This window comes from Schistocerca gregaria, chromosome 2 (assembly GCF_023897955.1).
Source record: "Schistocerca gregaria isolate iqSchGreg1 chromosome 2, iqSchGreg1.2, whole genome shotgun sequence".
NCBI classification, from domain to species: domain Eukaryota; kingdom Metazoa; phylum Arthropoda; class Insecta; order Orthoptera; family Acrididae; genus Schistocerca; species Schistocerca gregaria.
Window position 1 is genome coordinate 567,595,297 of NC_064921.1, and position 27,712 is coordinate 567,623,008.

The following is a 27,712-nucleotide window of genomic DNA, read 5'->3' on the forward strand; positions in this document are numbered from 1 at the left end:
GATGATACACAACTCTTTAAGTCTCGTAGCTCCATTTTGATAAGTATGTCAGGTGAGTAGTTCCTAAACAATTCTCTGTTGGCAGCTTCGTTTTGCAGTAAAGAAAGCGACGACTATTATTAAAACCAACAGCCTCACAACATAACATAGGGCTCTCAAAAAGATGCGTTCTTGTGCCCGCACGAAAGAAAAAAATTGCTATGGAATAATGTGCATTAACTGCTGTAACTAGTTCCAGCGATTGAAATACAGAGGTAATTGACAAATAGCAGCGGAAACCGAATAACACAAAAATGTAATTATACAACGAAATACGTACTCCGCGAGACACTGAGCAGTGCAGGTCGGCGACTACTTCCTACCATTTGCGTCTTTTCCTGTTCCACTAAGAAATGTGATACAGATATATTAATTGAATGTATACTTTTCTATGAGCCCTAATTTCTCTTATTTTACCGTTACTATCCTTATACGAGATGAAGGTAGGTGACAGTGGGCTTGTTCTGCAGTCTGTTGCAAAGACTGTTTCTCCATTCTTCCTCAACAGCGTTTCGCAAAAAGGCTGTCTTCCCAACTGAAGTCATGGAGCGGTTTCCTTACGTTCTCGCTCCGAAATTCTACAACATGCCTCTGAATTGCTTGGCTGCCTTCTTAACGCATTCAGGGCCGACCCTGCAAATTATGGTAGCAGCAATACATTAGCGCATAACGTATTACTTATCATCCAGGCGCAACTAACAGCTGCTTATACGGTTTTGCTTCGAGGAGGACGACATCCATATAGAATGATTTGAAAGGAGTTACCACCATTTTACTGAAAACTTTTTGTTTGTGTTACACTATCACGATTTCGGCTTTATAGCCAGTGTCAAGAACATGATGAAATGATATAATGTATCTGATCTGTCTGTGGCAATTCAGTGTCGGAAAAAAAGAAGACCAGAAATACGTCAGACTTATTTTAAACAGATACATTTTATAGAGAAACAAACTGTGAATATAATTTTGAATGATCTTTCAACAAGAGACCTTTCTGAACAAATTAGACTCACATATTCGTGAGCAATTTAATGTAAAATTATTTTATGGATGCTGTTTTTATTTTAAGAGATGGAATTTAAAAATAGAAGGGAAATACACTAAATAGTAGCTCAGAGCGTTTCACTACGACCGCTATCCCACCTCGAAAAGCAGGAAAAGCAGAGCAGCCAGATGAAAGAAAACGTGAATACGCTTGTCGCCCCACAGCAAAAGACAAAGTTTTCGGCGAAGGGGTGTACTTATTAAATCCAATCACTGGGAGGGGTGATAGAAGTGAGAAAATGCTAGACACTCCACACGGCAGTATTCAACAATCTCAAGTAGTAAAGGGTACAACATTCAGTCGCAAATAATATGTATTAGATATATTGATTTCGGTCACTGTGTTGCCGGGATAAAAATTGCCAATTTTCGAATTCAGAATTGATTGTACGGAGCTTGATTTAGTCACGTCCACTAAAACGCTGTGAGCAACAATGCGAAACAACATGAAATGAAACGTGCACATAAGGTTATTAAGTGATATCTGGAAAGATACAGCTCAGTTTTGCAGCAGACAGCGAACAAATCAATGGTGTAACTGTTTCTTGAATCGAGTCTGATTCAATTAGGAAGCAGCTGTGCTCAGCGATTACATTTATTTCAAGTAGTAAAGAATAGAGCATTCAATATCAGATAATGTTTACTGCACACCTAAATTTTGGTCACTGTGCAGCCATCTTCAATGTAATAAATGTACGTTAAAATATTAAAACAAAATATATGCACATATTCCCAACGTGGCTATTCGCATCATATGTTGAACTCAGAGGGAAAACTTTGGAACTAAGTAGGCACTCTTTTTACGAAACACTTTTGAGGAAGTTTGGAGGAACAGCGTTTGCAACACAGTGTAAATTCAGCCTTCCACAGGAACAGCCCAGTTACATCTATGTGTGTGTATGTGGTTTTAATGTTTCGTCTTACTTTTATTGCACTGAAGACGGCTACACAGTGACAGAAATTTAGGTGTGCAGTAAACATTATCTGCTATTGAATGCTCTATTCTTTACTACTTGAAATAAATACAGTCACTGGGCACAGCTGCTTCCCAATGGAATCAAACTCGATTCAAGAAACAGTCGCACCATCGATTTGTTCGCTGTCTGCTGCAAAAGTGAGCTGTATCTTTCCAGATATCACGTAATAACCTTATCTGCTCGTTTCATTTCATGTTGTTTAGCATTGTTGCTCCCAACGTTTTAGTGAATGTGACTGAGTCAAGCTCCATACAATCAATTCTGTATTCGAAGATCACGGCAATTTTTATCCTTCCAAGCGATATTAATACACATTTAAACTAATATCAAGTACTAGATATGACGGTCGTTGATGAATGTTAACCGAGACGCACACTGACTCTCTTCCTGGATTCTCCTTACGTTATACAGAATGAAATGAATAAGCTATAAGAATTTGAACGCTAGGGCTGACAATTTTCGTTATACATTTCAGCTGACAGCGTGTAAATGGAACCCAGAAATTAATGCACAACTTCATGTATAATTGTTATTCAACGGTTATTAAAGTGCAAGTTGTTTTCTTGTACGATTCTCGCTGAGTAATCGCTACATTTTTCCCCGAATTTTTCAATCTTACTAGCCACAAATAATATCAAAGTTAATATTACAGCAATAACTTCTTTAAAAGAATTGAGGTGCACATTTTACACAGACTGTGTAACGAGTTTCTTCCGGTGGTGTATAAGACTTACAAATAACTTACGGGAATGCAGGCGATATTACGACTAGTGGACACAGTGTAATTCTCGAGGCATAATTGCAGCGAGAGAGTGCTGTGCAAAGAAACTTCAAACCTCGATATGCAATGCACAGGCCGAAAGACAATGCACACACACAGTAAACACTAGGACCACCACACAAAAAGTAAGTGACCAACGTCTGTGTCACCGGTAATGAGAATTGACTGTCAACAGGTGAGGTAACATTGGTCTGTCTTTCTTTTGCATAGTGAGGGAGAGCAGGATACCAAGCAGAATTTAACCAAAAAGAACGATTTATATCTACAGCGGCACTTGACAATTTACTCTCAATCAATACTCATTCAGCAGCAGGATGTGGATCTCCATTATCGTGATATCTGATCCGGCGTACCGCGCTAACCCGACGCGAAGTGTCGAGTGGAATGTTTGCAGTTTTCTAAGGAAAAGTTTCTCGTCACAAGACACAATCAGGAGCCTTCGTTCTTAATGTAAACGTAGATTATATGGCCACAAAGAAGGAGTACCGCTTGGGACCACTATCAGTAACATTAGTGCTCCAACATAACTGTGTAGCGAAAAACCTTGCTACTCTTTTGAGCACACTGATAAAGCTGTGTGTGGGTGGAGCACATTCACAACTTATTGTATTTCTTACGTCGATTAGAGGGATTACTTTTGAATGGCTGATATTTTAATAAGTCCTGATGTGGCCTCTATCTTGACTCGCCTTTCTTGGTCTGATTCCTTACTGTTAATTAATGTTGGTGCTAAATTAACGTACTTGCATCAGCATATGATCACTGCCACTTGCGCTTTACTGACTGACCAGTTTTATGAACAGACAGACGTTGTTAGGATGGTGAGCCCTTTGGCCTTTATTTTTGCCGATCTGTTTGTGGAGAATTTTTGGAATGTGCCCTGGAGTCGGCTGCATTGAAACCTGCTCGTTTTCTCATATACGTAGGTGATACTTCAGCTATTCGGCCTCATGAAACTGACCGTTTCTGCTTTGAACATTAATGGATTTGCGACAGTCGAAATGCAGGCGGCTATGGAAGAAGTCACCTGGCTCCATTCCTGTGAGTTGTTTGAATGTACACACATTAAAAAGCTTTTGCATTACCTTGGTTCCGAGAGTTCCGGAACCTGTACAGACAATTGAAATGAAGATCAACATAAACATAATTTTCGCCCTTTTTATTGCTCATGGAAACCACACATTTTATGTTGTACCACCATACAGTGAGTCCTAGTAGCATGTCCTCTTGCATGTGTGCATGCCTGTATTCGTTGTGGCATGTTATCTAAGAGTTCATCATGGCAATGTTGGTCCAGATTCCTCACTCCTTAACGGTGATTCGGTACAGATCCCTCAGAGTAGTTGGTGGGTCACGTCGTCAATAAACAGCACTTTTCAATCTATCCCAGACATGTTCGATAGGGTTCATGTCTGGAGGACTTGCTGGTCACTCTAGTCGAGCTATGTAGTTATTCTGAAGGAAGTCTTCCACAAAATATTCACGATTGTGGCGTGAATTGTCGTCCATGAGGACGAATGCCTCGTCAATATGCTGTCGAAATGGTTGCACTGTCGGTCGGAGGATGTCATCCGCGTATCGTACAGTCGTTACGTCACCTTCCATCACCACTAGCAGCGTACGACGGCCCCACATAATTCCACCCCAAAACAACAGGGAACTTCCACCTTGCTGCGCTCGCTAGACAGTGTGTCTAAGGCATTCAACCTGACCGGGTTTCCTCCAAACACGTCTCCGACGATTGTTTGGTTAAGGCTTATGCGACACTCATCGGTGAAGAGAACGTGATGCTAATCCTGAGAGGTCCATTCGGCATGTTGTTGGACCCATCTGTAACGCGCTGTGTGGCAGCGAAGATGATACCTCGCCATGGACGTCGCGAGTGAAGTTACGCATCATGCAGCTTATTGGGCATAGTTTGAATCGTAACACGACGTCCTGTGGCTGCACGAAATGCATTATTCAACATGGTGTGGTTGCTGTCAGGGTTGCTCCGAGCCATAACCCGTAGGTAGCGGTCATCCTCTGTAGTAGTAGCACTTGGGCGGCCTGAGCGAAGCATGTCGACAGTTCTTGTCTCTCTGTGTCTCCTCTATGTCCGAACAACATCGCTTTGGTTCACTCCAAGACGCCTGGACAGTTCCTTTGTTGAAAGCTCTTCCTGGCACAAAGCAACAATGCGCTCGCCATCGAACAGCGGTATTGACCGTCTAGGCATGGCTGAACTGCAGATAACACGAGCCGTGTACCTCCTTGGTGCTGGAAACATTGGAACTGATCGGCTGTCGGATCCCCTCCGTCTAATAGCCGCTGCTTATGCATGGTTGTTTACATCTTTGGGCGGGTTTAGTGATAGCTCTGAAAAGTCAAAGGGGCTGGGTCTGTGATATAATGTCCACAGTCAACGTCTACCTTCAGGAGGTTTTGGAACCGGGGTGATGCGAAACGTTTTTTGATGTGTGTATGTAAATTTATTATAGCTTCAGATTTTTTATTTTAAAAAGAACAGCCTCAATCAAAATGCCATAGCTACGTTTTAGCGCAGTTTCACTCCCTTCCATCTAGTTTTCTATAACATACATTAAAGTAAATCATACGGGAACAGCACAGGTATCGAAATGTATTTTGCAGGACGACGATGACTGAAATTTAGGCGGGAAACTGCAAGACGTGGCAAACACTTGCTACAGTACAACGCTGATTGTGTGCAGAGATTTTCATCGAAATGAATGTAGAAAACTTATTGTGAATTACATAAATGTGACATTTCACTTAATTCTTACTTTACTTATTTCCGAAATCGAAGATAAATTATTTACCACCACAACTATTGTAGATCTTCTATTAATGTCGCATGATGAGTACAATGTCTAACTTGACTATTTAATGCTGAGACATTTATGAATGTCCTTTTTTTTGAGTCATCAGTCTTGAGACTGGCTTGATGCGGCTCTTCACTAATTCCTCTCCTGTGCTAACCTCTCCAATTACTTGCTGGATGTATTCCAGTCTCTGTCGTTCTCTACAGTTTTTGCCCTCAACATCTCCCTCTAGTTACATGGAAGTCATTCCCTGATGCCTTAACAGTTGTCCTTTAATCCTATCCCTTCTCCTTGTCACTGTTTTACACATATTCTCTTCCTCTCCCATTTTGCGCAGAACCTCCTCACTCCTTACCTCAGCTGGCCGGCGTGGCCGAGCGGTTCTAGGCGCTACAGTCTGGAACCGCGCGACCGCTACGGTCGCAGATTCGAATCATACCTCGGGCATGGATGTCAGGTTAGTTAGGTTTAAGTAGTTCTAAGTTCTAGGGGACTGCTGGCCTCAGAATGTAAGTCCCATAGTGCTCAGAGCCATTTTTTTCCTTACCTCATCAGTCCACCTAATTTTCAGCATCAATCTGTAGCAACACATCTCAAATGCTTCCATTCTCTTCAGTTTCTTTTTTCTCACAGTCCATGTTTCGCTACCATACAATGCTGAGTTCCATACTTACATTCCCAGAAATTTCTTTCTCAAATTAAGCCCTATGTTTGATACTCGTAGACTTCTTTTCGCCTGGATTCGCCCTTTTGGCCAGTGTTAGCCTGCTTTTGATGTTCCGTCCGTCATTGGTTACTTTGCTGCCTATGTAGCAGAATTCATTACCTTTATCTACTTCGTGACCATCATTCCTGATGTTAAGTTTCTCGCTGTTTTCATTACTGTTATTTCTCATTACTTTCGTCTTTACTCTCAGTTCATATTCTGTACGCATTAGATTGTTCATTCCATTCAGCGGATCATGTTATTCTTCTTCACACTTACTGTGTATAGCAATGTCATCAGCGAATCTTATCATTGATATCCTTTCACCTTTAGTTTTGTTTCACGCCATAATCTTCTTATTATTTAAATTATTTGAACACTACATCCCTGTCTCACACCCTTCGTAATCGGAGCACTTTGTTGTTCACTCTTATTATTCCCTTCTGGCTCTTGTACATATTATATAGTACCCATCACCAACTTACCCCTATTTTTCTCAGTATTTCGAACATCTCTCAACAATTTACATTGTCGAAAGCCTTTTTCAGGTCGACAAATCGTATGAGCGTGTCTTGATTTATTTTTAGTCTTCCTTATATTGTCAACCGCAATGTCAGAATTGTTTCTCTGGTGCCTTTACCTTTCCTAAAGCCAAAGTGGTAGTCATGTAACACGTCCTCAGTTTTCTTTTTCATTCTTCTGTATATTATTCTTGTCAGTGAACTCGATGCATGCGCTGTTAAGCCGATTGTGCGATAATTCTCGCCCTTATCATTTCTTGCAGTCTTTGGAATTGTGTGGTTGATATTTTTCTAAAGTCAGATGGTATGTCGCCAGACACATACGTTCTACACACCATAGTGAATACTCGTTTTGTTTGCCACTTCCCCCAATAATTTAAGAAATTCTGATGGTATGGTATCTATCCCTTCTACCTTATTTGATATTAAGTCTTCTAAAGCCCTCTTAAATTCTGACTCTAATACTGATCCCCTATTTCTTCTAAATTGATTCCTGTTTCTTCTTCTATCACATCAGACAAATCTTCCCACTCATAGAGGCCATCGATGAACTCTTTCCACCTATCCGCTTTCTGCTCTATATTTAACAATAAAATTCTCATTGCAGTATTAATGTTACCACCCTTGCTTTTAATTTCAGCGAAGATTGTTTTGAATTTTCTCTATGCTGGGTCAGTCATTCCGCCAATCATTTCTCTTTCGATTTCTTCACATTTTTCATACAGCCTTTTTAGCTTAGATTCCATGCACTTCCTATTTATTTCGTTCATCCACGACTTTTATTTCTGCATTCCAAATTTTCACTTCCTTATTTCACTTCCTTCATCGATAAACTGAAGTGTTTCTTCTGTTAGTCATGGTTTCTCCACAGTTACCTTCTTTGGCCCTATGTTTTCCTATCCAACTTCTGTGATTGCCTTTTTTAGAGATGTCCATTCCTCTTCAACTTTACAGTTTACTGAACTAATCGTAACTGCTGTATCTATTGCCTTAGAGAACATCAAACGTACCTCGCCATTCTTTGGTACATCCCTATCTAACTTATTTGCGTATTGATTCTTCGTTACTCATCTTCATCACTATTACATTGTGATCTGTGTATATGGGTACGCGTTAGAATCCATTATTTGATTCGGAATCTCTGTCTTACCATGATGTAATCTAGTTAAATTTTTTCCGTATCGTCCAAACTTTTCCAGTTAAGGCCTCTCCTTCTGTGATTCTTGAACAGAGCATTCGCTATTACTAGCTGAAATACATTACTGAACTTAATTAGTGTTTCCCCTCTCTCATTTCTTGTTGCCAATATTCTCCTGTAACCTTTCCTTCCATTCTATCCACTACAACTGAATTCTAGTTACCCATGCCTATTAGATTTTCATCTCCCTTAATGAACTGTATTACCCTTTCAATATCCTCATACAGTTTCTCTGTCTCTTCATCTTTAGCTTGCGCTGTTGGTATGTATTCCTGAGCTATCGCTATTGGTGTAGGCTTTCTGTCGATTATGATAAGATCAACTCCATCACTCAAATGTTCACAGTAACACACTCTTTGTCCTACTTTCCTATTCATAACGAATCTTACAATCGTTATATAATTTTCTGCTGCTGTTGAAGTTCCCTGGCCTTACCTGAGCAGATGTATTGATTGTCTTTTTCCAATTTCACTTCACTGACCCGAACTATATCTAGTTGGAGCCTTTACATTTCCCTTCTGAGATTTTCTAGCTTCCCTACCACTATTCCGGAATCTTTTGCCAATTGACACTTTTTCAGTTATAGGCCACATGTCCTGTGGATACAAGTTATCTGTCTTTAATGCATCGGTTTCCATTGCTGTCTGCATCCTCATGCCGTTGATCATCGCTGAATCTTCCGCTTTTGGGGGCAGTTTCCCCCCTAAGGACAAGAGAGTGTCCTGAACCTCTTTCCACTCCTCCGCCTTCTTCTACAATCTGTTGGCTGAATAAGGTTACGCCTGAAACTTTCAACCACCAATTCTGATTATTAATAAAAATACAAGCGGTGGTGGGTTTTGAACCCAGGACCGAGGACATTTTTATTACTAATCAAAGACTCTACCCTCTTCTATTTTTTCTTTTGGTTAATCTCATTTTCTTCGTTAATGTTCGTTGCATTTGATCGGACGGACGTCCCATGACATCCACTCAAGTTCTTGGCCGATTCATTCACTCAGTTTTTTTATTATAGAGGGTAGCTACCAAACAGGCTGAGCTACCGTGTCGGCGCCGCTAGACCACGGGTACTGCCGTAGATCAACATTTCGTCTGGTATAAAAGTACTTGGTCTGAAACTGCTCTTAAGCTTGCATTGTCTCACAGGAGTTGATGTAGAGGCACAAATAAACACCACACAAGTGATTTACACTCATGAGCAAGAACGTTATGATCACCGACCTACTAGCGTATTAACCAGTCTAGGCGATAGTGCCCCACCTGGCGAGGAATGACTGCTAGTCAACACATGCACGATGCCTGTAGCATCGGTGAGCGTGCTATCCGTGTGTGGAATGGGGAAAGCACGCGATTTATCTGAACTTGACCGAGGGTAGATTGTGATGGTGCAGATACTCGTCGCGAGCATTTCGGAAACTGTACATCTTGTTTGGGTTTCGAGGAAGTCTGTGGTGGTTGTCTTCAACACGTGGTGCAACCAAGGTGGCATTCACTCCCAGACGTCGTAGTGTTCGTAGTGTTGGGCGACCACTCTTCATTGCACATATCGTACGTCGTAGGATGGGCAGGCGTTTAAAACAGGGCAGGTGACGAGTTGTGGTGTAACTAACGTCAGATTTTAGTGCTGGGCAGAGTGCAAGTGTGTCTGAGCACACAATGTGCCGAACACTCTTAATGATGAGACTCCGCAGCCGAAGAACGTCGCATGTGCCAGTGTTAACACCACGACGTCGGCAACTACGAGTGCAATGGGCAGGTGAACATAGGCACTGCACGTTGGTGCAGTGGCAAAGCGTTCAAAGGTCTGAAGAATTGGGATACTTTCTCCATCATGCCGATGGGAGGAAGCGAATCCGTCATCTTCCAGGGGAACAGTTTCTTGACACTTTTACCGCGGGAGGGAGACCAGCTGTTGGCAGCTCCATTATGCTCTGGGGAACATTCACGTGTGCGTCTATGGGTCCAGTGAAGCTCGTGCAAGGAGATACTGCAACCAGCATCGTACACTGGTTGCCGATTATGTACACCCCTTCATGATGATCAAGTTTTCCGACGGCAATAGCATTTTTAACAACATTATGGGCCATGTCGCAAGGCCAGCAGAGTGGTGAAATGGTGATGTGCTGGCACCCCAGCTCACCAGATCTGAACTCTATAGAACACATGTGGAATGTGGCTGTAGGTGACGTCAGAGCTCATCGCCATGTTCCCTAGAATTTGCGGCAGTTTGGTGACCTGTGTGTGCAACTGTGGAGCTAACTCCCTCCAGCAACCTACCAAGCCGTTATTGTTGTTATCCGTACAAAAGCTGGACATACCGGCAATTACGTAGTTGGTCATAATGAGTGTATATTCATGAACGTAGTCGATGAACAGAAAATGACTCAACCGTCACCTGGCCCTTGAAACAACAAAATGTAGCACAATTCACACAAAGTTATAAAAAGCTAAAGGCGTGTCTGCAGGCCCTGTCGCACCATTCAGTATCGAGCGGTCGCCGTTTTATCCTCTGCCGACGGCGTCGTTAAGATGCGGTAGGGAGTGGCACGAGGCCAGCTCACCGCTCTCCCGGCCGTTTTCAGTTTCCCAGAACTTGGAGCTGCAAATTTTCACTCACGTAGCTACTCATTTGGCATCACGAGGCTGAATGGACCCGGTTCTAGGCCTCCCCCCTCCCCCCAAGGAAAATACCTGGCAGTTCTGGGAGTCGAGCGTTCGTTCTCCTCATACTAACCAGACCTGATGATCACTTTCATCTCATGCAATACTGTATGACTGTATCATTGACTGAAACATCGGTAGTAATCCAGAATGACGGACAAGGCTCACCCAAAGTGAAAATTAGTGAAACGGGCCATAGAATCTGCGGTGTCCGTTCGTGGACGTCGTGCAGACTAGTGGTAGTCAATGAGATCACTACCACCCACCAGTGAGCTTTGTAGCTTTCATGGTGGGTCGCAGGCCGTATGAACTGTAAAATCAGTTTCTTTACTTTTTCATCAACTTTTGACAAAGCATTTCGTAAGTAATTATGGTTATATGCTTTAATTTTCTGTAACTCCATTTTATAAATTTTCTAAAGTAAAGATACTTCCCTACTTCATAAATCACCATTACTGCGCAACTGGTGGACATTCAGAAAATTTTACTAACAGAGAAAGAAAAGTGGGCGGTAGATAAAAGAAGGCTTGCTACCCGTGGTGTAGAATATTGTTCAGATATGTCCAAAATCCAGCTCTGCCGTCCCTGTACATATACTCGATCACAGGATTCGTTCTTGACACTAGCGACTCATTCAGAAGAAACTGCAACATTAATCCGGTGAAAAGTAGATAATTTGTTCTTGGGTTACGCTCCCTTACCCATCGTATAGGATTTTCACCGGGTTTCACCTCTAATTGTGTTCCAGCAGGACAGAAAACCAAACTAATAGAGTGATAGACCACAACTCTTCAAATCTAGGTTGAAAGGTTTCCTGGTGGCATACTATTCTTGGGTTCAAGGAGGGGGGGACGGGGTTCCTTTTACAAGGGAACCACGCTTACTCTTCCTCACCGACTGCGCCCAAATTGATGGTGTATGCAGGAAATGGCCAGAAATGAAAGTGACAGAAGTGGGCGTTCTAGATGGACTACCGCTTAGAAATTAAAAGGTATTTAAGGCGCGAATCGGATGAGTCAGGAGCCGTATGTGGCAGTGCACTTTGGGCAGCAGTCGGCGCAGCGGAATGTGTAGAGAACGGCCATACGAGGTTGAGACCTTACGCGGAAAATAATGTTATTTTCAGTTTTCACGTTCCTTATATTGCAAATAAACCGAAATAATGCTCAGAATATTGAGTTTATTAATATTTTCGTAAGAGGCGTAGAAAGGAAAGGCAAAATAGAACATGGGATAGCATATACCTTTCCAGGAAGAGATTGAAAGGCGCACGCGAGAACTTCGTGTATAAAATTAGGTACTTTTATTATTTGAGAGTTCATTATTTTCACTGCTGGTGGGTAACATTCACCGTAAAAACAGGGGGAACAGTAATTTCCTTGCCACCTTCACCGGGAACCTATTGTTCTCGTGTAGCTGCCAAAGTTGACTCGAATTTCAAAATGAAACAAACATAATACTAGGTCCTGTAGGCTTCAGTTAGGATCTCTTCTTTCAAAGTTATCCCTCGTGGGCACTGGAATTTATTCTAAGTAATTTATTTGCCATCCCAAATTTCCCTCTGATTTTCCCTCTCATGTCTTCAGTTATTAAATAGTTAATAAGTGCATCATGTTGTGCATTATTTAGGTTAATGTGTCGTGTAAGTAACGTATAAGTTGAAAATAAACAAATGTGCGAATTCACCCCACTACCTTTGAATCACTTTCTGTAGTTCTGTAGATGTACCAATAGCTGCCTGAAATTACTGCTAACATAAATGGCTCATGCTTAGCGCCAGTCGACGACAGAAAATGCAGTTCTTTCTAAAAGATTGACCATATAGAGCTCCTGTCACCTTGAGTTTAGCCAAGGCCTGCGTATGTCATCAGTTTGGACGTTATGAATGGTGACTAGTAGGTGCGGTCCCCTTGTAAGCACTTAATAACTTTTCTCTCAAACGTGCTGTTCATTGCTACAGTCTCTCACATCTTTTTAATACTTTCTTAGTTTTTTAGTTTTTTTCGCTTATTACCTTTCTGATCAGCATTGTGTGAACTGTGTATTGACGCGTTCCGTCACCGAATAGTTTTGGCTCGCATGTTCCCACTGAACCGATAAATGAGCTAAATTAAAGAAATTAAATTAATGTTCCAAAAGAGGAAGTCAGCAGTCACAATGCTGCCAGATGAACAGCACTGAAACTTTTTACTATATAGGCGTGTTGACTGTGATATGTAATATTACTTTTCACGCCATATTTAGAAGGAAAATGGTTAAAACGCAATTGCAGGGATCTAGATTTCCATATTTAAATTTTCCATGGTTTCCCTAAATCTATCATTCCGCGTGCCAGAACGCTTTTTATGACAATAATATAGCTCATTTATTTCTCCATCCTCGTTCACTCATAGATTGAACTCCTTATCTGCCTCGTCTGACTTTCAACAGTTGTCTTCCTTAAAAGAACTTACCATTAGAGGAATAGCGCTGCATTTGTTATCTCAATAGCAGTATCGTAATTGATAAGTTATAAGAAAGTATTAATAAGTGCTAAGGTTTGTCAGGAATCATTCATTTTTGGCATTAAGACTTTATTAACTTGAGGATAAAGATACTGTTCGTAGTTGTTATGTCATCATCAAGCTATCAATCTACATTAGAGGATTATGAAGACAGCTTGCTGGTAATGCCTACTAGAAAGGCATATTAAGATTCTATCAATCTACATTAGAGGATTATGAAGACAGCTAACAGGTAATGTCTATTGGACAGACATATTAAGAGAGCTCTGTATGAGGAGTAAGTTAACAACTTTCTTGTACTTGCTTGATACTATTCAGTGTTAATAAATTTCTACCTGTGTAGTCTGTGCTGTTGGTCCGCTGTTGCTTGTGTGATCAATTAGTGAATGGTGACTCCTGTTGCTGTATTTAAGTACACACCCACGCTATTTTCAGAACTTCTTGAAAACGCGGTCATTATGTACTGAAAAGCAGAACATAATAGCAACTGGAGTGGCTACTCGTTATCATTCAATATTTGTCTCTTAAGCTCCAGCAGCAAAGAGAACATTTCATCACACGTCGCACTCAGCTGGACATAGATAGATCTGAGCAAGCTGCCTACGTCAGAATGCTACTGTTCACTATGTAAATTCGTTCCAGATACTTCGTTATTTCCGAGAAGGATTTAACAAATGACACAGTCTCAAATTAGTTTACACACCTGAGAGACATGTCGGCACTGCATGTCCGGCCCTCCATACTTTTTGTACAGGTATGACAGGTTGCTGTACCAGTGTAGGGTATAGTAGCCCCATTCCGTCGACACATAAATTGATAGCCGTACATAATGAAAATCATTACTGAACTGCACTACCTTCAGAAAATATAAAGGAATTAACATGGAAAGTTCATTGTTTCTACCGCTATGCTACAAAAAAGTATCAAATACACTCTATACGCGGCACGTATGCACGTTGAGTAAATACCATAGAATTCTCCAAATTTGTGACAATTTTCGGTGTTTTTTAAACGAACTCCCTTAGTATTCCACATGGAAGGCTGAGGATTTTACTGAGCATAGCAACATAACGGTCATTTCGAATTAAGTCTTTTTGAAAATCTCTCTTATTGGAGGGAATGGAGAATTTCTTTTTTGTGTCACATTGTTGGGAGTGTAAGTTACGCAGTTACGTGGAACTCATTTTACATAGAAAACTCATCCATAGTGGATTTATTAGTTTTTTGTAAGGTCTTTATTGGAATCCACTCATTGTACTTGCTATAAATTGTCAGTTTTATCTCCCAACATTTCAAGATGAACTTTTGGATACCAAATCATATATACAAATCAAATTGTTCTTGTAAGAAACACACACACACACACACACACACACACACGCACACGCACACAGAATAACACACATACGCACACACAAGGACACCAGAAAGAGAACTTAATATGGAAATTCACGGCTGTAGGTCGGCAACATAGACAGCTGGTGTGATAACTCGTGGTGGATCCATTCAGTGACAGTCTGGTTAGCCTTACCCCGCGCAACTTCTGGAGGATTCGACCAGGACCAGAATTTCTCTGCTTTGTCATGGCCGACACTGGTGCTTCTTTTGTCCCGACGGGAGTGGAGAACCTGACCCCAGGATAAAATTTCGCACAGTATGTCACAACTACTTAGATGTAATTCTCTCACATGGCACCAGGTCGTAGGAGGTGAAGGGAGGCAGAAACAGGATCCTGTCCATCAGCGAGTTTGGAGACAGCAGCGAACACTTCATTGTTGTTTCCATCCTGTCGGCCGATCTGCCATTACTTGTAGTTGTTTAGTTGTTGATTCAGCTGCAATGACATCGCAGATGGTTAAACAACGCAAGCAGATATGTTATCTTCAACATTCCTATCATCATACAAGTAAAGAACTTCGGAAGACTGGATACTGTCCTCACGTTGACCGTATGTGATGTCACCTTCATTCAGAAAGCTTTCACTGTCAGACGACTCATTCTCCCGTCTAATCTACCTACTTCTTTTTTGGGGCTTGGCTACTAGTTTTGTAGATTTATCTCGAACGTTTTGTTTTGCTTTGGTGATACAGGCTTCCGTCTAGTATTAAATGATGGCACTTCATCTAAATGTCGTAGAATAAAAAAGATACTGGCACGTTGCTGGGTACCTAACTTCTAATTATTTCATATGAAGGGCCAGTAACCCTGAATGAACAAACCAGTGAAATTGTCAAAGGTCATATTTTGCAGCTGATATTATTGAGAGGGCTGTTGCCAGACAATAGGCAGCTGAAGAGTAGATGCTAACCATTCTGATCCTGTAGACAACTTCTAACATTTGCTCTAGCTTCAGACGGTGCAGTGCAGAACAGTCTCCGTTTCTCGGAGCTTCCATGGCGTCGCGGGAAGAAAGACTTGGTTGGGGTCGTCGCTTTAACACCTGCACCCTTGTTAAAATGCCAAGGGCCGGACAAATTAAGTGACGTACGGCACCGAAGATTTAATCATAAACCTTTATTAGCGGATTTGGATTACTTCTATGAACTTCTAACCATGTAAAATGAGTTTAACTAAGGTTCGCCAGCTTAGCTTTGACCCGCGAGACAGGATTTAACTTCTCGCTGCACCAGTGTCAATTACAACAGACTTCTCTGTAAATATTACGAGGTACGACGACTGGACTGGAACGCTTTTACCGTTTGCAGTTGATACAGCGTCTCCAGTTGCCTCCTGATACCTCCAGTCCATAAGCTCCATGCAGGAAAACAGTAATACAGTTCATGGTCGATAAATTATTCCAGGCGAAGAACTGAATATGACGTACAAACACTACTAAACGACAAACAAAATTGAGATACACTTATCATTTAATGGGGGTAAGCGACTGCAGCGACAAGAAATTCTATCGAAAGCATTTCACTTGTAACAGTGTCAAAAAAGCCATCATGTGGGTCAGACCACCATCTGCTGGACACGCTCGCATCACAGCTTATTATAATCCAATGCTGCCCACTATTACAGATACCTTAAAAACTCCTTAACCACAGGTGCCTTCTGTGAGACTTAGAAATAGGGACTAGTTAAGCGAGTACCTATAAGGGATGTTGCCAAGGAATCCTCTGATTACCAAGCTATTTGCATTCTTCCTACACTCATGAAGGTCTTAGGATACATAACCTACTACCAACTAACAAACTACCTAACCATAAACAACATACTAGACGAATACCAATCAGGTTTCCATAAGCGTAACAGCACAATTGCCTTAATGAAGGTAGCGGATGCCCTAAAATTTGGCAAGGATGCACCAGAGGTGACTATCATACGCTTCTTAGACTTCATAAAAGCTTGTGGAACTGTTTAATTCGACATTTTACTTGCCCAGCTCAGCGGCCTATATTTCTCGCCAAGTGCAGCGCAATGGTTTCCTTCATGCCTGACGTCTCGCTAACAGTATAAAGTCACAATGAAGGCAAGTAGTATTAAGCGTCCCCTTGGGTTCGTCATTAGGTCCTGTACTTTTTTCACTTTATGTCAATCATGCGTTATCAGTTTTGTTCTACTGCAAATGCCACTAGTATGCCGATGAAGTCAAGTTGTCTTAACCGCAAAATCAATATACTTGCCGGTCTTGCTTACGAGATGAAGGCAGAGCTCACCATCTGCAGCATCGTTGACAGAACCGACTGCGGACCTTTGGTGCAGAGCCGGGTGGAGGGTCTGAATCAGAGGCTCAGACGGTTTTGCGACCGTATTGGCTGCAGATTCCTTGACTTGCGCCATAGGGTGGTGGGGTTTCGGGTTCCGCTGAATAGGTCAGGAGTTACACTACACTCAGCTGGCGGCTACACGGGTAGCGGAGGCTGTGTGGCGTTGACTGGGCGGTTTTTTAGGTTAGAAGGCCTCGGTAAAGTGCGGGATGGGCTGCAATGTCAAAGGGTGCTTGGCAATTACAGGACGTCCTTGGATCAAGGAACAGTCGGAATTATAGTTGTAAATTGTTGTAGTTGCGCTGGAAAAGTCCCTGAGCTTCAAGCGCTAATAGAAAGCACAGAAGCTGATATCGTTATAGGTACAGAAAGCTGGCTAAAGCCTGAAATAAGTTCTGCAGAAATTTTTACGAAGTCTCAGACGGTGTTCAGGAAAGATAGATTAGGCAGAATTGGTGGTGGAGGGTTTGTGTCTGTCAGTAGTGGTTTATCTTGTAGTGAAGTCGAAGTAGATACTCCGTGCGAATTGGTATGGGGGGAGGTTATACTTAACAGCCGAATTAAGATAATAATTGGCTCCTTCTACCGACCCACAGACTCCGATGATACAGTTGCGGAACAGTTCAGAGAAAGTTTGAGTCTCGTAACAAATAAATACCCCACTCATACGGTTATAGTTGGTGGGGACTTCAACCTACCCTCGGTATGTTGGCAAAAATACTTGTTCAAAACCGGTGGTAGGCAGAAAACGTCTTCCGAGATTGTCCTAAATGCTTTCTCCGAAAATTATTTCGAGCAGTTAGTCCACGAACCCACGCGAATTGTAAATGGTTGCGCAAACACACTTGACCTCTTAGCCACAAACAATCCAGAGCTGATAGAGAGCATCATGACTGATACAGGGATTAGTGATCACAAGGTCATTGTAGCTAGGCTCAGAACCATTTCTTCTAAATCCATCAGAAACAAACGCAAAATAATTTTATTTAAAAAAGCGGATAAAGTGCCACTAGAAGCCTTTCTAAAAGAGAATTTCCATTCCTTCCGAACTGACTATGCGAATGTAGACGAGATGTGGCTCAAATTCAAAGATATAGTAGCAACAGCAATTGAGATATTCATACCTCATAAATTGGTAAGAGATGGAACGGATCCCCCGTGGTACACAAAAAAAGGTCCGAACGCTGTTGCAGAGGCAACGGAAAAAGCATGCGAAGTTTAGAAGAACGCGAAATCCCGAAGATGGGCTAAAATTTACAGACGCGCGAAATTTGGAACGTACTTCGATGCGAGATGCCTTTAATAGGTTCCACAACGAAACATTGTCTCGAAATTTGGTAGAAAATCCGAAGAAATTCTGGTCGTATGTAAAGTACACAAGCGGCAAGACGCAGTCAATACCTTTGCTGCGCAGTGCCGATGGTACTGTTACCGACGACTGTGCCGCTAAACCGAAGTTATTGAACGCAGTTTTCCGAAATTTCTTCACCAGGGAAGACGAATGGAATATTCCAGAATTTGAAACACGAACATCTGCTAGCATGAGTTACTTAGAAGTAGATACCTTAGGGGTTGCGAAGCAACTCAAATCGCTTGATACGGGCAAGTCTTCAGGTCCAGATTGTATACCGATTAGGTTCCTTTCAGATTACGCTGATACTATAGCTCCCTACTTAGCACTCATATACAACCGCTCGCTCACCGATAGATCTGTACCTACAGATTGGAAAATTGCGCAGGTCGTACCAGTGTTCAAGAAGGGTAGTGGGAGTAATCCATTTAACTACAGACCTATATCATTGACGTCGGTTTGCAGTAGGGTTTTGGAGCATATACTGTATTCAAACATTATGAATCACCTCGAAGGGAACGATATATTGACACGTAATCAGCATGGCTTCTGAAAACATCGCTCTTGTGCAACGCAGCTAGCTCTTTATTCGCACGAAGTAATGGCTGCTATCGACAGGGGATCTCAAGTTGATTCCGTATTTCTAGATTTCCGGAAAGCTTTTGACACCGTTCCTCATAAGCGACTTATAATCAACCTGCGGAGCTATGGGGTATCGTCTCAGTTGTGCGACTGGATTCGTGATTTCCTGTCAGGAAGGTCGCAGTTCGTAGTAATAGACGGCAAATCATCGAGTAAAACAGAAGTGATATCAGGTGTTCCCCAGGGAAGCGTCCTGGGACCTCTACTGTTCCTGATCTATATAAATGACCTGGGTGACAATCTTAGCAGTTCTCTTAGACTGTTCACAGATGATGCTGTAATTTACCGTCTAGTAAGGTCATCCGAAGACTAGTATCAGTTGCAAAGCGATTTAGAAAAGATTGCTGTATGGTGCGTCAGGTGGCAGTTGACGCTAAATAACGAAAAGTGTGAGATGATCCACATGAGTTCCAAAAGAAATCCGTTGGAATTCGATTACTCGATAAATAGTACAATTCTCAAGGCTGTCAATTCAACTAAGTACCTGGGTGTTAAAATTACGAACAACTTCAGTTGGAAAGACCACATAGATAATATTGTGGGGAAGGCGAGCCAAAGGTTGCGTTTCATTGGCAGGACACTTAGAAGATGCAACAAGTCCACTAAAGAGACAGCTTACACTACACTCGTTCGTCCTCTGTTAGAATATTGCTGCTCGGTGTGGGATCCTTACCAGGTGGGATTGACGGAGGACATCGAAAGGATGCAAAACAGGGCAGCTCGTTTTGTATTATCACGTAATAGGGGAGAGAGTGTGGCAGATATGATACACGAGTTGGGATGGAAGTCATTACAGCATAGACGTTTTTCGTCGCGGTGAGACCTTTTTACGAAATTTCAGTCACCAACTTTCTCTTACGAATGCGAAAATATTTTGTTGAGCCCAACCTACATAGGTAGGAATGATCATCAAAATAAAATAAGAGAAATCAGAGCTCGAACAGAAAGGTTTAGGTGTTCGATTTTCCCGCTCGCTGTTCGGGAGTGGAATAGTAGAGAGATAGTATGATTGTGGTTCGATGAACCCTCTGCCAAGCACTTAAATGTGAATTGCAGAGTAGTCATGTAGATGTAGATGTAGATGTAGATGAAAACAGATATCGGGAATCTCAGTAAAGGTCAACCCATACAAAACCCAAGCGATTCTGGTTGGCCATTCTAGCCTCATTTATCCTAATTATTGGAAATCCCTATTGTCTTTAAACCTAAATGGGACAAATATCAACTTCTATCCTTCAGCAAATAATATACGAGTAATAATAGATGAATATCTGAATCGGACTAGTCACATAACTGCGATGTGAAAGAATGCATGATCATCTTCCCATGCCCTGTAAAAATAGAAAAACTGTCCCTATTTGACCTTTAACAGAAACTTGTATGAATGCTTATACACCCAATAAATCAATCACAGAGATGTTATCCTCCAAGGCCTTTCTCAGGAAAGATCACGGAGCCTGGTACTTGTTAAGAATGCCTGTGTTCATTATATTTGTGACGTTAGACTTTTTTAATCATATTTGACCATCATATGCACAGGTACCTTGGCTGCGTGCAGACAAGTGCACACATTTCCATACCCTCCGTCTTCCCTCCTGTCTCACCAAAGAACACTGCCCTGATATCTAACTTCGACCTTTACGCTCTTGTCTGAACAATATGGCAGACACATCCGTTCCCAGCAGAGCGAGATCCTTTCTGTTCCACTCCACTCTTCAGCCACTTTCTTGAAGTCATTCTTAGTAGCAGGAACCCGACTCTGGAATAATCTCCCGCATTATGTTACAGAATTGAATAACATCCCCAGCTTCAGAATACATTTAACGATAAATCCAGCAAATAAATAATAATGACCGCTGTCGTTATCCTTGAAACTCCTTCTTTCCAACACGATCTTTCTCATTTCCCAGTATTGTTAGCTTGTGCAGTCGCGTTAAATTTATTTTCCCTAGAACTCATTATAACAGAAAACAAATGTTTTTAAACAATAAGTTCTTTTTATATCTGCCACTGTCATTACTGTTATTTTGTTATTATTATTATTGTTACTACTGTTACTATTACTACTATCAATATTAATGACAGCTGCAGCCGTAGCAGAAGTACTGCCAATACTGTACACTTATTTTGTCATTACAGAGACGAAATCTATTTTAATACTATTTGCAAATTAAAACTGTTATTCAATAGGTAACAGTGAAGTAAAAGTGGTACTGTTTCTATGAAACCCTTGTCCGACGTAAGAGAGTGGCCGATAGCCATAATGACATTAGATTAAATAAATAAAATAAAGGACAGGGTCTCACAAAACCAGAACACCCAAGTTCACAAGAAAACGAATGGAAATTGTATTTTTCTATTCAACCTCACCAATTCCTTCTCGTTAATTAAAACACCATCTCTAGCTGGCTAATGGATCCCTCCTCTGCTCTCCAGTCTCGCCCTTTACCGAGCAATTCCACGTTCACTAACCCAGAAACTGGCCGCCAAAAACAGGAATGTGCCTGAGTATAGAGTTCCATATCCGAGCCCGGGAAGGCAGTTGGAATTCTTTCGCACAACAAAATTCCTTAATCTGTAGGGCTTTCAGCCATTGATGATAACTGTTCGCTGACGAGGATAACCAACGGTTGAGCCTTGTAAGCATAGTGACCCAAATGAAAAAGCAATAATTCACGGAATACTGTAAGAAGAGAAATGACATTGGTTTTTATTGGGGAAAAAAATGTGTGCGACAACCAACAGACAGATGGAGCTGGACAGCAACATGTCAGCATGAGAATCATTTATAAAATGAGCAGTACTGAGAAAGGGAACTAAATGCGCAAGCATCAGCCTTGTTGACTTTGTCATTGTTAGTGAAGCTTCACTATCAGAATAGAGAATCCATAACGGCACCTATCCATTCGCCATAAGAAACGAATTAGAGCATGTAAAGGTCTTGCGAAAAGTGTTGTTGTGAAGAAAATGATCACAAAGTTCTATAAACACCAGCTGGAAAGTATGATTTTTCTGCAGGATGGCACTCCACCCCACATTGTTACACGTGTGTAACACGTGTGTACTGAGCCGCCACTTCCGTCATACTTGGCTTCCCAGGTTCAGAGATCTGTCACTCTTGAAATACTTGAAATGTGAAACACTCAAGATGCCACTAGACCTTGCACTGGATAATAACGCAGTGTCATAGAGAGGGCTACGATAAATATACAACAGTGACATAACTTATTGCAACAAAATATGTAAAATCAAAATAACAACGAATTTACGGTCAGAATAGACAATAGAATGTTGTCAGGTGTACAGCAATGTTTCAAATTCGAAAAGTTTTCGATCAAGTAGCGCACTGCTAAACCATCATCTCAGACTTCCACACTGCACAGAAACAAGATTTACTGATTTAGTTCTCCCATGAATATTTGTTTCCAAATTATTACTTTCAGTTTGGTAGGTTGAGTGGGTAAGGTAGAAGTCAATACTGACTGATTTCATGATGTTTTAGAACCGTCCGCAAACCGTTTTATAACGGTTAATATACATCATAAGTCGTCCGGAAACGCACGCCGTGAATTAAACATCGTCGCATATGGGAGTGCGTTAGACTACACAGATAGGATCACAGTTAGCGCCCACATATATGTCGTTTAAAGGTAGTACAAAATGGGTTCGCATATCGCGGATTCAGACTGGCGTGAGCTACTTGTGACACATGGAAATTTGTGCCAGACCGGAAGTCAAACTCGAATTTCAAGCTTGTTGCGAGCGGTTGTTAGCCACTTTGGCTATCCGACCACGCCGCCAGAACAAATCCAGACGTCCATGTCACGGAATCCCCAGCCAGTGGCTCGCACATTTCGTGACTCCTGCACAGGTAGAGACGAATATGTTATCGCCATTTTAGCCCGTCGAGACGTCGTTACATCATGAAAGGACACTGCAAAGTGAAGATACAGACACTGTATAAACACACACATTTTAACCATTCATTTGTTTGAATATAGGCTTGAAGGCTTAGGATTAATGTAGACAAATGAGAAAAAGAGGTCTTATACTTCCCAAAGAGCTGTTCATAAATTTTCCCAAAGCGATTTAGGGACCCATGGAATAACTAAATCCGTATGGCAAGATGCGGATTTGAAACCCGGCCCTTTCGTGTGCGAGTCCAGTGTCTTAACCAACTCGTCATCTTACGCTGTGTGCTTTTAGAGCTGTTTGAACAAAACGGATGTATAATTACGTAACTTATTTCGACTATCAATCATCTGTCAAAGATTTACGAATCGTGCCCCGTCCTTCACGCAGGTGTTACCAGAAGTCGTTATTGAACCATTCGATCAAAGCTAATGAAGAGGCTAAATTGTAGACAGGTCTCACTGTGGTATTATTGCCAAAAAACACTTCATCACTTTTAGTTTCGTTTCTTTAATGGAGGCTGTTATGTATGTGGAGTCAAAGTGAGAAAGAACGGCTCATTGCATAACTTACTCATAAATCTGTCGAGAATGTCTGAGTGGTAAACTGACAACTGAGTTGAGTTCTAACAATGCCGTGAATCGAGAACTCGGACTGCGTTTCTTGCCGACGATTTTGTGGCCAGTTCTGAAGGGAGATCGAATATCAATTACTAATGACTACAGGCCTACTTTATTATCGTACTTTTGTTGCGCTTCATCTCACTTCCATCCTTTTAACAAAGAATTTGTAGAAACATATAAAATAATGTAGCATAATCTGATCAATAATAAGTAATTATACATGAGTATTTCTGTACAGCCTGAAGAGTTTGTGATATATGAAAAATATAAAAATTATTTACAAGAGGTCTTTCACTATTAAAATCACTTAAGCAATACTTTTAATTAAAAACATGGACGGCTTAGATGGAAACAATACATATGTTTAGAGAGGAAGAACAATGACTTCTGAAACAACCTTTGTAGTGAAATTATTCTACAAATAGTATCTTCTAACTGTTACGATTGTAAAAATGAAGACAGGAAATTGGTTTTGAATGAAGCTCAGTACGAACAATGTTCAAAAATAAGTGCGCACGAATGAGTAAAATAAGCATCTTTGTTAAAGTTTTACCAGTTTAGTTCTTCGCTATTAATGTAGCAGAATTATTTTAAATATGTAAAAATTTCTGATAAACGACTTTTAAGTGTGAAAACGTCGCGAAACTACTTTCCTTAGTCTCTGTTTAAGCTCCTACTCTCGTAAAGTAACTTATCTTCTCGAATATTTTTTGTAGCACTCCCAACTATAATATTATTTCCAACTATTTTTTGCTGCACACGGAATTTCAGATTCGTTTAGTGCGCTTCTGTATTGCATGTATCACGGAGAACAAATGTTAAAATACTGTGTTAGTACACGACCTTAAGCTGTGGGGCCTAAACATTATGCAAGGTAGAGGTCAAATAATTGCATGCAAAAATGTCTATAGCACTCTATCATTTAGCCTGCAGGTACTCTGAGATAAAATTGGGAATCAATGTCTTCTGTTTAATCCGCAGGACGTTTGAATTACGGTGGTTTTATCTTTTTCTTTGGTGTTTCAAACATCTTACTCGTGTACTGTGCTATCTTTTAAAACTGAATTCCCTAGATACAATACACTTTATGGCGTCGCGTTGAGGACTTTGGGATCTACTGTGTCCAAAAAACTCTGCTATGTTTTTACAGAGGGACTGTATTGTTTTATTCTCTGTACCCCGAGCCTAGTGGTCTATTAAACAGAGTGCCCTAAAAAAGCAAGGTCGCGAAATCGAATTCCGATCACACCCCAGAAATTTCTGCCTGTCTTTAACGTAACCTTCACCTCTAAGTTATGAGAAGACGGTTACAGCACGTTGTTCGAATTTTAAGTTGAACAGCAGCGCTCCTTTCAGCAGGTACGGTGCATTGGACGGGCTGGAGCCTCGCAAGCCTCCGAAGCGTCGTTCAACTAAAATAATTGCGGAAGGCCGTTGAACCACACGGAATTATTATTATCCTTTTTGTTAGAGAGGAAATCGTTGCCTAATGGTTCATTTATGTCGAACGCTGACGGTGTAGTTACTGCGAGTGCACTTCATCTACTTCTATGGGATACGTATTCGAAAACCCGCTCACGTCGGTAACGTCGCCCTCCTTCCGAAGCTTGACTGCCACACAACATTTGCTTAATTTAATTTCTGAGGAATCTTCGCTGAAATGGACTCTCAGGTTTTCCGTATAACTTTATTGTATTTGAGCGTTGTTAAGAATACGTTACATCACTGCGAAAGTACATTTCACGCGATCACTTTTCGTAACCACATTGTGAAATAGTAATGAGACATTGGAAATATATTCCCGCTATAAGCGACACATTGTTGAGTAATGTAAGCCTTAATGCTGCTGCTTTAGCTGAGGACTACGATAAACTGAGTTCTTAGAACATTTACTATTAACTGTTGTTCCGCTGTGAAAAGCTTACTGTAGGGGCAGTAGCTAAATTCCCTTTACAGACTATAAGGGCAGTTTCCTTATGTCAGAACCAGGAAAAAAGAAAAAAAATAATCCCGGTGAACATGGACTATAAAGGGCATACCTTAAGAGCTACTATGCTGTGATAGACATCTGTTCTACTGCAAGTCCTTAGCTTTCCATGTTTTGGTAGTAGCTTGGTAGACCAAAACAAGAAAACTTGTCAAGCGAACATATGCTCTACAAGAGCAACGCTCATCATGACTGCTGTCATCACATCTCTTCTACATGGGCTCTCATATTCCTGAAGATATGCATTTTAGAGTTCACGTTTACTGGCCACTTTTTCTTGTTGTGGTCCATATTGTCACCTCCTAAAATATGGAAAGCAAAGAGCTTGCCGTTGAAGAGACGTAGTTGACTGTGTCGAAGGCGAAATGCTGTTTATGGCTCTTACGGGATGCTTTTTAGAGCCCATGTTGACTAGAACTTTTTCCTCCTTTCGATGTAAGAAACCCATCGTCGAAGTCGGTAACGGTAATTTAGTGCCACCCTGTATATAACGGAGCCGTTATCATCGAGTAAAACAGAAGTGATATCCGGCGTCCCCCAGGGAAGTGTTATAAGCCCTCTGCTGTGACTAATCTACACAATCGGATTACGAGACAATGTGAGCAGCCATCTTAGATTGCTTAAAGATGAGGGTGTTCTAATTCAAATGGGTCCAAACCCTATGGGGCTTAACATCTGAGGTCCAGTCCCTTAGACTTGGAACTACGTGAACCTAACTAACCTAAAGACAGCACACACATCCATGTCCGAGGCAGGATTCGAACTTGCGACCGTAGCAGCAGCGCGGTTGCGGACTGAGGCGACGAGAACCACTCGGCCACGACGGATAAGGATGTCACTAACATCCTAACAGAGCCATCCGAAGGTCAGAACCAACTGCAAAATTATTTGGACATGATATCTGCATGGTGCGAAAAGTGGCAATATTTCCTCAGTTAGGAAAAATTGAGGTCATCCATACGAGTACTAAAAGAAATCCGTTAAATTTCGATTACACAACAAATCACACCACATTAAGGGCTATCAGTTCAACTAAACACCTGAGAATTACTATTAAAACGTACGTTGGAACGGACAGATTGATGGCGTGGAAGGCAAACCAAAGACAACTGTCTATTGACAGAATACTTAAAAGATGCAACGTTTCTACTACAGAGACTTCCTACACTACGCTTGTTCGTGCTCTGCTTGGGTACGGATGTTCTGTTTGTGACTCTTAATAGACAGGCTTGACGGAGCACATCGAAAACGTTCAAGTGAGGGCGGCTCGTTTTGTATTACTGCTACATAGGGAGAAGACTACCGCAGATACGATACACGAGTCGGGATGGCAATCATTAGGACCAAAGCGTTCTTCGTTGGTGTAAGGTATTTTTCACGAAATTTCAGTGTCCAACTCTATACTCCGAATGCGAAAATATTTTGCCGCCGCCCGCCTACAGAAAGAGAAAGATCATCATGATAAAATAAAAGAAAGAAGAGCTTGCGTACAAAGATTGAAGTGTTCACTCTTCCCATGCGCTGTTATGGAATGGAACGGTGGAGGAATAGTCTGAATAGTCTGAAGGTGCGAGGCAGTTAAGTGTGAATTTCAGAGTAGTCATGTAGGTGTTGTTTCACCTTACCATAAACCTCAGAGGGCCAACAGGTGGCTTGGCGTAAGGAATGCCCTGGAAGCTGCAGAAGGGGCGTCCGGAAGGTGTCTTCAGCTTGCGCCCCCTCAGCGCTCCCTGAGGGAAGCTGATGGTGATGGCTCCGTTTGCTGGTGTCGCCATGTCGTACCGTGTCACGCAGAAGACTGGCAGAGCTAGAGGCGCCGCGCCGAGCGGCTGATAGTGGGTAACTGCTGGTGGGTTGTGCGAGACTGCTGATAACAAACCGAACTGGATATGGAATACTCGTTGCCCTTGTGTGTCGCCTTTTGGGCACATCGGCCCTACGCAGCATGTGCGTCACTGAAGTAGACTTGAACAAAGTGTTTAGAACATTGCAACTACTGGTTAACATCAAGGTGAACTGTGATCACTATCAGAGAGGTGCGCGTTAATGTTCACGTCCCATGAAATAATAGGTGGCGATATAATCCTGATACTCTTTTCAATTGTTACAAGTAAAGTTTCGAGATACTAGAATAAATTACCGGTTAAGTGACTGTCAGATTACTGCGCCAATAAAAATAGGACATTCTCCCTTTTCCTCGTGATGATGATTCATGGGTAGCAAAAAAAAAATGG

At 41.6% G+C, this 27,712-nt stretch overlaps 1 protein-coding gene across 1 annotated transcript in view; it reads right to left on the minus strand.

The window, feature by feature from the left end:
- LOC126336235 (juvenile hormone esterase-like) overlaps positions 1-27,274 on the minus strand; it is an 80,667-nt gene extending 53,393 nt beyond the window's left edge. The window contains exon 1 of the mRNA XM_049999725.1: positions 27,104-27,274. Within this exon, the coding sequence (XP_049855682.1) occupies positions 27,104-27,253 (150 nt within the window). The 5' untranslated portion in view covers positions 27,254-27,274. The remainder of the gene's footprint in view (positions 1-27,103) is intronic.
- Positions 27,275-27,712: the final 438 nt, after the last annotated feature.